The sequence below is a fragment of the Thunnus albacares genome, chromosome 21 (assembly GCF_914725855.1).
Source record: "Thunnus albacares chromosome 21, fThuAlb1.1, whole genome shotgun sequence".
NCBI classification, from domain to species: Eukaryota; Metazoa; Chordata; class Actinopteri; order Scombriformes; family Scombridae; genus Thunnus; species Thunnus albacares.
Genome location: NC_058126.1, coordinates 10,353,578 through 10,365,594, shown reverse-complemented (window position 1 = coordinate 10,365,594; position 12,017 = coordinate 10,353,578). Strand labels below are relative to the sequence as shown.

The 12,017-nt window shown below is 38.6% G+C and overlaps 1 protein-coding gene across 4 annotated transcripts; it reads right to left on the bottom strand.

Annotated features, from left to right (window-relative positions):
• Positions 1–304: 304 nt before the first annotated feature.
• mettl4 (methyltransferase 4, N6-adenosine) lies at positions 305–11,706 on the bottom strand. 4 transcript variants are annotated; one of them, XM_044340355.1, is made up of 9 exons: positions 11,282–11,700; positions 9,904–9,969; positions 8,680–9,040; positions 8,311–8,380; positions 6,387–6,561; positions 6,184–6,290; positions 5,978–6,069; positions 5,758–5,879; positions 526–618 (listed from the first exon to the last, which is right to left on the bottom strand). In XM_044340355.1, exons 1-9 carry the CDS (start codon positions 11,513–11,515, stop codon positions 610–612), a joined length of 1,236 nt encoding a protein of 411 aa, XP_044196290.1. In that variant the 5' UTR covers positions 11,516–11,700; the 3' UTR covers positions 526–609. The 4 variants fall into 4 exon arrangements, with proteins under 4 accessions (XP_044196289.1, XP_044196290.1, XP_044196291.1 ...); XM_044340353.1 differs by lacking the exon at positions 526–618 and adding an exon at positions 5,422–5,559 and having other exon boundaries at positions 11,282–11,706; XM_044340354.1 differs by lacking the exon at positions 5,758–5,879 and having other exon boundaries at positions 305–618; positions 11,282–11,692.
• Positions 11,707–12,017: the final 311 nt, after the last annotated feature.

Below are 12,017 nucleotides of genomic sequence, written 5' to 3'. Positions count from 1 at the left end.
GTTTCTCTTCATTACATTCTGAAACATTTCGAAATCCAGTTCAAAACAGCATAAAGTAAGTAAAAATAGTGACACTTTGATCATCATCAAGGCACATATTGTGCTAAAGATTACTCAAAAAGCAAAAAACTAAAACCTTGAGTGTTTATCTGATTGCAGACATAGCTCCACAGAAATGCACTTTCATCTCTCCAACTGCATCATCAGGCTTGTGATTCACTACCTTAAAAATGTACCCAGGCCCAAAAAAAAAAATATTTGGTCCCACATGCATTAGAAGTACAGATCAAAAGACAGGTTTGGAAATATTTTGATGCTGAATCTTTATTAAAAAACAAACTAAAATACTAATGTTGCAAGTGTTGAAGTCCAGTTATTAGTCCACAGTGGTGGGACAGTGGTGGGGAGGAGAGGGTTTCCCAGGTGAGCTGGACGCTGGTGTGTCTGTGGGTTCATCTTTAGGAACGGCTGCTCGATCATCTGCAGGTGTCAGAGTGAAATAGCTCGTATGCTGAAATTTGAGCACCTCATTGCCCCAGCTGGTCCATCCAGGTTGCAGACTTCGGGCGAACAACTCCAGGCACTTAGCTTCAGCTCCTACGTACGGCTTCAACACCTCTGTAAAAAGGAAAAAAATGAGGAAGAGGAATGAGCGTGGCCAGATTAACCTGCTAAAGTGTTATAAACTATTTGGCTCTCATTGACCCCCTCTTTGTCTTGCTCTCAGAGGTTTGTGTACTGTACTGTCACCTAAAACCTTTCATTTATTGAAAACTGCACACTACACACACCGTCATTATGTTTTGCCCAGAGACCCAGTAAATAATCAGCACTGCCTGCCATAGGACTGCTGTTTCAATTAGTTTTGTGTAACTTAATAAGTTAAAAAGCAGTGTTTTACTGCCCTCTCTGGCTGAAAGCATGACTAAACCTCAGGAGGTCAGCCAAAACGCTGTTAGGTTGCTTCTTTAAAGGAAAAGTACAATTTTAATTAAGAATATGCACCATGTAAGCACAACATAAACTTAAAAATGAAAGTTCCAAAAACTTGATTTTGACCCAGGCCCCCCTAAACAAGACAGGGCCTCAGGATGAGGTAATGGGCTTGTTTTAAGACTTGTGATATATGTGCTTGCTTTTATACCAAAATTTATGTGTAGACAAGCAGCTGCAAGTACTTTTTTAAAAAATTTTTCACAAACTTGCCTGCAAACTTTGTGTGTATCTTGAGGATTAAAAAGTGTCCACAAGGAGAGAGAAAGGAGCTTTGAACTTTACTGAGAACTTGCATAAACATATTATATGGTTAATATTAAGATCTCTGCAGAAAAATCCCTATTTCTCTCTCTCAAAACTTTGTGCAATTGTTCTGTGTTCAGAGTCTGCTGCTCCTGTACGCTAATTTGTGTGCTTGATTGCATCTTAAGAATCACATACTTTCTGAGAACACACACAACCGATGCTCTAAAGGAAACCAGGATAGGCAACCATCATGTGAATACTTATAGCAGCACTCTAAGGCACTTCACATTTCAGTTAATACAGTCCTTTAGTGGTACATATACCAAAATTGGGGAAAAAAACAATTTATTAATTTACTACAAATTAATGAACATTGACAAGGAGTGAACATTGTGGCTTTCCAGGGTCATGAGCCTGGGGAAGTTGCCTTGAGATGACAAATTCAATCGCATATTTTAACGAACATATCAACTTCTTTTTTTCTTCTAACGTAATTATATCATCTTGCTTTTACATGTCAGTCATTTGTATAAATATATGCATGCTCTGCTTTGTGTGAAGTTGGTCACAAGAAAATTAGATGTTTTGATACTTAAAAGTGAAGTTGTAAGATTATTGCACTGCATCCATGTCTGATGGGGGCACTTTGCTTGTTACTCATAGGCAGAGGACAGCACTGGCAACTGCCCAGCTCCTTCTCACCGCCGCACAGATTTTTCTACACGGAGACTGACAGTGACCTTGAGTCTATAAGTGATGATATTCCAGGAGCGGCACACCTGACAGATACGTTTCACTTCCTCTGCCCCGGTGCTTCTCTTGCTGCTCCTGTGAATGCTCAAACCACCCCGACACTCGCCTCAGCCATAACTCAGCGAGTTAATGAGCTCAAAAGCCTGATCCCCAAACCGATCCAACCTGCACAATGTGGTGTCCTGCCTCCGGTTTTCTCTTCCTATGCACGTCAGAGAGACAGAGTCACAGAGTGGAAAGGCCAAACATGCACCTCTCCGACTAATTCAGCCCCGACCCGTGACTCAGCTCTCAAAGTTGAACAGAGAATAAAAGGTCTAATTATCCTTTTAACTCTGAGATGGGACAATGTATGAAACTTCTGCCAAGGAAAGCCTGAGGCCAAGAAAGGTGTTACTTAACTACTCTCTCGACAATAACATATTCAGTCTCAGATAGCGCTGCCTCGCAGTGTCCTCATAGGGTTCATCCAGGATTAACCAAGTAAAGAGCAAACTAATTATGTAGTACAGGATTGCTCCATTAGTTCAATCAAAATAACTAATCTTTACTATGCTTTTCTTTGATTGACTTCTCATCTCATTTCTGCACCTTCAGCTATATTAAATATCTGCATAGTGTTAATCCTTATTACAAATTTTGATTTTGGCCTTTTGTAGTTGAAGATACCATGATTTTTGATTCTTTTAGATCTCAGTCCTCTTCAAAAGGAGGTTAAGAGAGCTGTTTAGTCTTGTTTCTTTAAACTGAAGAATATATCTCAAGATACTAGAGAGTTGTTAATCTTTAGACAGAAGACATCAAAAATCCTTCTCATCTCCAGCTCACTTTAATAAAGAGCAACTCAAGTCAATTACACTTCTTACCACACCAAACTGAGATGTAGTGCAGCACAATAATGCATTGTGAAGTGCTGCCCTGCACATGTTGTGTTGGAGCCAACGAGAGATGGCAGCAGCAGCAAGATTGTCAGGCTGGGGTAGTGTTATTCTTTAAAGCTGCTCTAATCATTTTTTTTATTTTTTAAGTGGATGAAATTATATAATGTGAAAAGCAGTTCCTTACTCTGCAGTTTCCATCAGCTCTATGGATCATTTTAGTGTCTTTCAGCTCACTGTCTTGGTTTTATAGCCCAAAACTTTACAGCTTTAATTCATTCTCAGTGATGTTTCCAGCTGTTTTCAGCCTGCTATAAACTCCCTGATCAGCATCAAAAAGCAGACAAAAATAGCAACTAGTTGATGAACATAGCGGAGCATTTAGCAGCTTAAGAGCCAAAAAATTTAAAAATGAGCAAAACAGAGCTGAAAGGAGAGTGAATATTGGCATAAAAGTTGCTAGGTGGACAGAAACACAGCTCCAAGTGAATGCTTCTGTTGCTCTGTTTCTGCTGGATCTGTAAAAATCCAACTGTTTGCTACCACGTTTGCCAAATCAATTGTATAAGGTGATACGCCAATGTTGTGTTTTAAGCTTGTTGCTCTGCCTGCAAGTGGCCAAAAAAAAAAAAAATCAATTACTGCAGGTTTAAAAAACACAGGAGATCAGATTATTCCTAGAACAAAAATATACAAGCACAGCATCCCGATTTTGGCATCCTTACACTGCTTAGCTGTTTCAGGACATTTTGAATTTTTCACAGTTTCTTTATAGATTTAACAGACACATTTTGGGACACAGAGAGGACTGGCATTAATTATATCTTCATTTTAACCTCACAGGATCCCAAAAACGTTGATCAATATGATTGAGAATTCAAATGCTCAACAAGCAGCCTGTTTCCTGTTTTCAAGCAGAAGTGATTTGAAACCCCAGACATCCGGTGCCACAGCAGAGCTAAAAGCAAAAGCCAATCAGACCTTTGGCTTCAAGACTCTGAGACAACCATCCTGAATAGCTCCATAAATCTAAGTAATGTTTAATTTTTCAAATACACTGAAAAGACTTTTTTTAAAAATTATCAAAGTTGACAAAGAAAACTTAATATTATAGTTGCCAAAGAAACATATTGGTGCATAGATCACTGTCATAGATCTAACCCTCAATCACCAGTACTGCAACTCACATAACTGGCAGTGTTCCTCTGAATGAGATGGGTATTAGGAACAGCGACTTAACCACTAATTATAATACCAAGTTGGGAAGGGACTGCATTTTTCAGAATTTTGAAAGTTGTAGGGGGGTCCTAATTAATAAAAACCACACGTCTTGTCATTCGTATTCAGAGAAGCGCAAACACTTCTTTTTTTTTTTTCTGCAGCTTGACCATCTGGCAAGGATGTGTTGTATCCGTAACAGAGTAATGGTGTCCCTTATCTCTCCATAGCAACCGAGAATGTCAGTGACAGGAGCCCCATCTGAGAGGGGAGGAGAAATGGGTCAGGGTTTCTCGACGCTGCGGGCTCAAGGGTTGTGGCTTCACACCATCGAGGCTGCCCACTGGCTCCAGCAGACCTGACATGCACAACACGAACACAAAGTGCAGCGGACTTACAGGGATGAGAGTAATAAAGCCTCAGGTCTGGGAACAGACTTGAAATTTCCAGCAGTTGCAAAATCTACTGAAGGTGTGAACAAAAGGAGGAGGAATTTACCCCTAGGTGTTAAGCTCTCAAAATTGTTAAATAAATAAACCGTTCCGCTTTTGTTGGCATCGCTGCAAGAGTTGAGTCAAACCCTTCTTAGACGTCATGACACACTGCAATTTACAACTATTACACCCACAGATTTGAGCCACACCCACAGCCAACAGAGCTTTCTCACCTCATGCAGAATAACAAAAGGGGCATAGTAACTAGAGTTGAAATGAATGCTGCTTTCTCTGGCTGTTTAGTGGTATTTACATAATTTAAAATTAAATGTCAAAGTGCCATTTTTCTATGATTTATTTTTTTGGTCAGTACTGGAACTGAGTCTTGCCAAGCGCATCTAAATAAAGATGTTGTGTGTGTGTTACAAGCTATGAAAAAAAAAAACTCCACAGGAGCAAAAACAAGAAAAAAGTAATAAATAAACCAGTTCTGATTAAACACGCTATGAGGCTTTGCCAGGAACAAAGAATCACACATGGAGATTGAAGACAATCCGTATCCTAATCTACTTAATCTCTATGGTATCACAGCTCTGCAATGGCATCATTATGATTTAAGTCAATGTATTTTAACAATATCCAGCTTTTCTATGCTGCTGAAAGGGCACCGGCGAACACTGGCTGTGTTTCGCTCTCCATACTGCACAATAAATCGCATTCCCCTGAGACTGAGGGAAATGACGTCAAGCCTCTCTTATTCATAGCCTCTGCATATTCATTGTCAAGGTCTTACATTGATTCTAAGTATCAGAGTCCATGTTGAAGTCAAATAATCAGTGCAGATAGGAGAGGAAAAAGATAAATCTGTGCAGCAGAAGTTTGCGCTGTGACAAATCAAACCTGTCACGAGTTTAGGATTCAAACACTCCATTTATTATAACTACAATAAAGGCCATGAAAGTAATGTTTGTGCTCCTCCAACATGGCCATCTGCAACCACTGATAACCACTTTCAAAAAGGAAATGTCAGCTTTCTGGAGTGGAAAAACAAGTAATACATAAAAGCATAATTTTACTACTTATAACCTATATAATCTATTACTATAATCTATTACATATGTGTGTTTATTTCTCATAAATAAGTAGATATTTTTTGCATGAAGCAGCTGTTGTCGTCTTCTGACATGTAAGAAAATCAAAAAAGGTACATTTTAAAAATACGCCATACAAACCATAACTGACTGAGTTGTGGATCCATGATGTGGATGTGTGATAGCAGGCTGTAGTAGGACTTGCAGCACATTGCTGAAGCTGCATAGCAGGATAACAATCATTGATGTTGCTGCATTGCCCTCTGGTGGTGTAGTAAAACATGTTTTTTTTTTTAAGTGTAATAACTTTACTTAGTGGGAATGTCAGGCTATGGTTCAGAAAAATGTTGAAAATATTTACCTGAAAGTGAGGGTTTCTGGGAGTGGAGAGCTGATGGGACACTGACAATCAAACGCTGATCCTCCACAGGGACCTCAGACGTCTCTGAAAGGCTGAAAGTGGTTTAAAAAGTCAGAGAATTAATATAATTTGGACATATTCCATCTATAGGTTACAAAATTAAACTTTATGGAAACTGAAACACAGAAAAGTCAAGTGTTTTACACCTTGAGGAGGTACTCGCAGAGGACCGATATCGGCCGAGGATCAACACTTCATATGGCTTCTTGTGCTGTGAATCCAGTGGAAACACAAACTCTCCAGATGTGGTAACCTGAAGGAAAAGAGAAAACCCTTAAAACATCTGGAACGGCACCAGCAGGTCAGACTTTCGTGCTTAAACAGCTCTATCAATTCAAAGTTATTATACCTTAACCCAGTACCATTCAGCCACGACCTCAACCCCCCAGTGAGGATACAGCTCGTCACAGACGAAACGCAGATGGCTCGGCCGGTTCGTAACCCAGGTGACAACTAAACAGTTCGGGGATGCCAGGAGGGGAATGGGGAGTCGTTTCAGTTGGGATGAAGGCAAAGAACTGTATCTTTGAAGAGAAAGTACATTTTTAGAAAAGGTTATGTTAAGTGTCAGTGCAACCCCTATAACCTTCTCTACTTCAGTATAACTCTTTAAAAGGTTACAATACGGCCTTATTGAAGTACTATTGACTGAAAAGTTAATGTGTATGGTCTATGGGAGTGGTTCTCAAGGGGTCTCATGATAAATGTGAGGGGTAATCAGGTGATTAAAGGATAAAAAAAGAAATATTCTGTCCCAAATTTTTCTTCTTTTCTTTTAAAATAGTGAATAGTTTCACCTCCACTGGCCTTTAAAAGTCTTTAAATTAGAAACTGGGATGGACATATCTGTGCTTCATGATCACACTAAGCTAACCTGTGATGAAGGGTCTCAAGTAGACGTTGCTTTACTTTAAGTGGTCACATGCCAAAAAGGTTGGGAACCATTGGTTTTAAGGTGTTGTAATGTGCTGTAAGAAGTAATCAGATCATTCACTGAAGTAAAAATACCAATAAAACAATGTAAAAATACTCCATTATAAGTAGAGGTCTAGCATTCAAAATCCTCCTTAAGTACAGACGTATAATCAGCAAAATGTACATAAAGTATCAAAAGTAACAGTACTGGTTCTGCAGAAAACAATGTCCCTGTGTGAGTGATATGTTATTATACATGACATTATTAGATTTTTACCAATGCATCAATGGGACTAATGTTGTAGCTGGTCTAGGTGGAGCTAGATCTTAGTAGTAGCTAGTTTAGTCCAGTGGTTCCCAACCAAGGGGTCGGACCCCTCGTATGGGTCAAAAGATAAATCTGAGGGGTCGTGAGGTGATTAATGGCGAGGAAAGAAGAAAAAACAAAGTTCTGCGATACAAATTTGTATTAATTTTTCTTTTTTTGTAAAATATTGGATAATTTCACCTGTTTGGGCCTAAATCAGTTATTTAAATGAAACCCTGTGAGAAGTTTAAAGGGGATATCTACTGATGTTACACTTAAAGCAGACTACTCGACACAGTATTGACCTTTCAAAGCCAAATGTATCGTGGCGAGATGTTTCCATGTGACCACCCCGAATGAGGCCTCGTTATGTCACACTCGTATCAGAGAGGTCTTGGATTTGGGGTGAGTTTCTCAATCTGTCACAATATCTACAAGCAGATCTGTAGACTCTGTTTAAAAGTGATCAGTTTTAATAGTATAGACCTTATTCAGCAAAATAACAATGAAGGTAGTAAAACCACTTATAATCTGACGAACTGTTTCATCTCCGTCTCATATTTAATCAGTCTATACAAATCCAATACCAATAGTTGCTCGACAGATGGAGCTGCTGTGTCTGTATGAAATGCTTGGAACCATTTTCAATACAACTGCTTCATCTTGATTCAGTGGGATATCACTCTTTGGTGAAACTGCTAACAACTCAAAGACATATAAAGGCCCCATCAACACACTGCTTTCTTATAAGGAGTCACAAGACAAAAAATTGGGAACCTTTCCTGTATAAAGGAGTAAAAAGTATGTTTTCCCTCAGAAATGTAGTTGAGCAGAAATATAAATGGAGTTACTCAAGTGCAAGGACCTCAGAATTGTACTTAAGTAAATGTACTTAATTACTTTCCACCACTGATATATATATATAGCTTTTGAATTTCATTTCTTAGCCAGTTTTCTGTGCTGTTATAACACGTGAATTAATCTGGAGCTCAATTAAGTCTCATCTTGTCTCCTGTTTTCACACCTTCTAAAAGCCTGCATACCAAATTACCTGCGACTCCTCTTAACGGACTTGTTTTCCCACGGCGGATCCATAACTATTAGCTCAAACCTCCTTCCATCTGGGTGAAAAACAAGCAGCTTTAGCAAACAATATCAGGCTGGAAAACAACTACTATGGTCTCACTTAATACAGCGAGACACTGAGTCATACTGAAATTATTTACAGTGGTTAATTCAGGGGCATGTTTATGCGACAATGGACATTTTTCAATAATTTGACAGCTTTTATCCTCAAGCACAAGCATGTAGTGACTTAAGACATTGTGTCAATTATGTTCCAGATGGCCTGAAAAATATTTACGCACTTTTTTTCAGTTCATGCAACTTTCTGATTCACTTTTCACAACTACGTACTCACAGTGGACTAGTGGTTGTAGTCTTGTGAAATCAGAGAGCAGGAATGCCGTGTGTGGTGGTATTACATATTCCTCTCCCATCAGTGTGACCACATTGGCCCAGTCCGCCGTGTTCTCCGTCACCCGTGAGAACAAGTCGAGATGTGACGTGCAGCCGTCCTCAGACACAAGCGACTGAACACAGTCGTCCTGTTCCTCGTCGTCCACTAGAGGAAGCTCTTTAGCCATTTCACACAGAGCGGCGAGGCTGCACTCCTGGGAGGGAAGCAGCTCTTCCACTGTGACTGTCGTTCCGTTCAGGTATCCCAGGGATCTGGCAGAATCCACCAAGGACTTTGTTCCCTCCAGAACGACAGATCTGATCTGCATCAGCACACATTGCAGAGATTTTTTTTGTCATGGGGATGTGTGCTAAACTGAAAATGTGAAATGAGCTTTACATAAAATGTGAAGGCAGGAAATTGATTGTGATAATTCTGGGATTAAACCATAAATTAAGTGTTAAATCACATTTTCCTCGATCAGATTACGCTGTCTGTTACAAATTGTTATATTCTCTGCTGGTATGATTCTCTTTCTAAAGTCAATATAATATACAACAAAGACTTAAAGTAGGGATTAGGGCAACAACTAATGATTATTTTCATCATCTGATCTATTAATCTGTCAATTGTTTTCTCAATTCATTGATTAGTCAGTTAGTCGTGTTGATCACTGTCCCCCAAAGACCAAGATGCATCCTAAAATGTCTTGTTTTGACCAACACTCTACTACCCAAAGACATTCAGTTAACTATCATAGAGGACTAAAGAAACCAGAAAATATCCACATTTAAGAAACTGAAACAATAGAATTTTAGCAGTTTTTCTTTAAAAAATGACTCAAAATTATTGATAGATGATCAAAAAGGTTGGTGTTTAATTTTCTGTCAATCGACTAATCAATTAATCGACTATTTGTTGCACCAAATAAAGTTTTTCTCTCACTATACAGCAGCTAAACTCAAGATACGTGTTGATACCAAGAGCCGATCTAGTCTTCCAGTATCAGTGTTCTTCCAAAACTTTACCTCGCTGTATGAAAATCATTGTATCATAATCATAATAATCATATTGTGGCACTAAGATTTAAGTCAACGCCTCGCCATGACTGAAAGAACATAACTGAATTTTACGACTCTGATATTGAAGTGTATCAAACACATCATGGCCGATACCTTCACCTACCTTCTCATGAAAGGCCTGTGAATCGATTTCTCCCTGGTTGAGTTCGCTGTGTTTTCGTTTCCTTTTCTGAAAGTCAAATTGATATTGAACACGGTTGTGAGTTGAGCACAAATAAAGAGAAACAGTTTTCAAAAAAGGGTTGTAATGGTGGTGCAGGGCTGCAAAAAAAAAACATCACTGGAAGATGTTTCCAGTACTGACTGAGCTGAGTTGTTGTTGACTGAGGCTGACCTTGAAAATAAATGTATTTGAACCATATTTTGGTTTAACCTGTAGAGATGTTGCTGTTGACCAAAATAGTGTAGTAATGTTTGACAATTTGGATGTGTAGATCTAAATTTTGGAAGATAACAGATAATAGATGTTTGCTAGCAATAACTGCATTTTTCAATGAATTTAAATTTTGCTTTGAGATTCAAAACCGAGTTGATGTTGAATTAAGCTGTTGTGTGCCGTGTGTCCTGACAGCAGCAGCGGTGGAAGAAGTATTTAAATCTTTTACTTACGTAAAAATACCAATACAGCAGTCCTACTTAAGTAAAAGTACATAAGTATTATGAGCTTGATGTAGTTAAAGTATTGCAGTAAAAGTAGTGGTTTTGTCCCTCTGACTGATATATTATTATATATGACATCATTAGATTATTAATACTGAAGCATAAGTGTTAGAGCAGCATGTTACTGTTGTAGCTGCTGGAGGTGGAGCTAGTTTCAACTACTTTATATACAGTTAGCTAGTTTAGTCCAGTGGTTCCCAACCTAGGGGTTGGGCCCCTCCAAAAGGTCACCAGATAAATCTGAGGAGTTGTGAGATGATTAATGGGAGAGGAAAGAAGAAAAAACAAAGTTCTGATACACAAATCTGTTTTCAGTTTTTGGACTTTTTCTATAATCTTTGATTTTTGGTGAAATATTGGAACATTTGAACATTTATTGAAATGAAACTGTTAAAAGAATTTCTTCGTAATGACCATTAAACAATAGAGACCGGAGCCGTAAAATTTAACAGAATTTGAAACCACTGGTTTCATCTTTAACAATGTGTTGTATTTAAAAAGCTTGTTATATTATCCATTGTGTCAAATCTTCATGTGAAAAGTAACTAAAGCTGTCAAATAAATGTAGTGGAGTAGAAAGTACAATATTTCCCTCTGAAACTTAATTTAGTGGACGTATCAAGTAGCATCAAATAGAAATACTCAAGTAAAGTACAAGTACCTGAAAACTGTACTTAAGTACAGTACTTGAGCAAATGCAAGTTACTTTCCAGCACTGGAAAGCAGGAACTGAAGGTGAATACAGCCTGCTGGGACTGGTGTTGTTGTGTTGTGAGTGTTGTTGTGTTGTGAGCACCGTGCAGCTCCTGGAGCAGATTTACCTTTGACGTTTTGTCTGCTTTCTGTAACATCTCCGTGTTTCCTGCATCCACAGCAGCACTGGCATTCAGGTTATAATGGCTCTTTGAAATCTGAAAGCACTGTCTCTTGAAACAACACGTGACATGTGTGTTTTTCTCTCCTTTCCATCGTGTGCATCGCGAATAACCCCGATCGATAAGTGCGCGAGCATTCAAAACACATCCCTGTGTGCTTTGAGCCACCACGGACATCATGTGGGACTCTGTGTTGCCATAGGTGGGATTGACTAGCTGGGAACTGTTTTGAATGAAGCATTCATGTCCCGCCCAATAGCAGCAAAGTTTGTCAACAGTGTTTCCCCGGAAAACGATACCGAAAGTAGGAAGAACGAAGCTGAAGTTAGTTTCCTATTGGTGGTTAAGGGAAAAGAAAAGGGAAACATAAATAATGACATTTTGAGTCTGATTCTCCGTTTTTTCACCATTTACACTCATGAAAAAGTAGCAAAAAAAAACCTTGACAGTTTAAACCCACTTTCAGATTTGTGACACCTTTATTTTATTTGTGAAAACAGAAAAAAGGGCAATTTCACTGTTTTTTTCCTATCCAGGCCACATTAGACCAAAACAAAAATCACTATACTTATTTATATTTAATACTTATTATACTTATATTCATATTTAAAAATTGTACCCACTAAAGTCTTTCTCTGAAAAGAAAAAACACTTCTTCACACTTTGTGTTATAAATGCATGG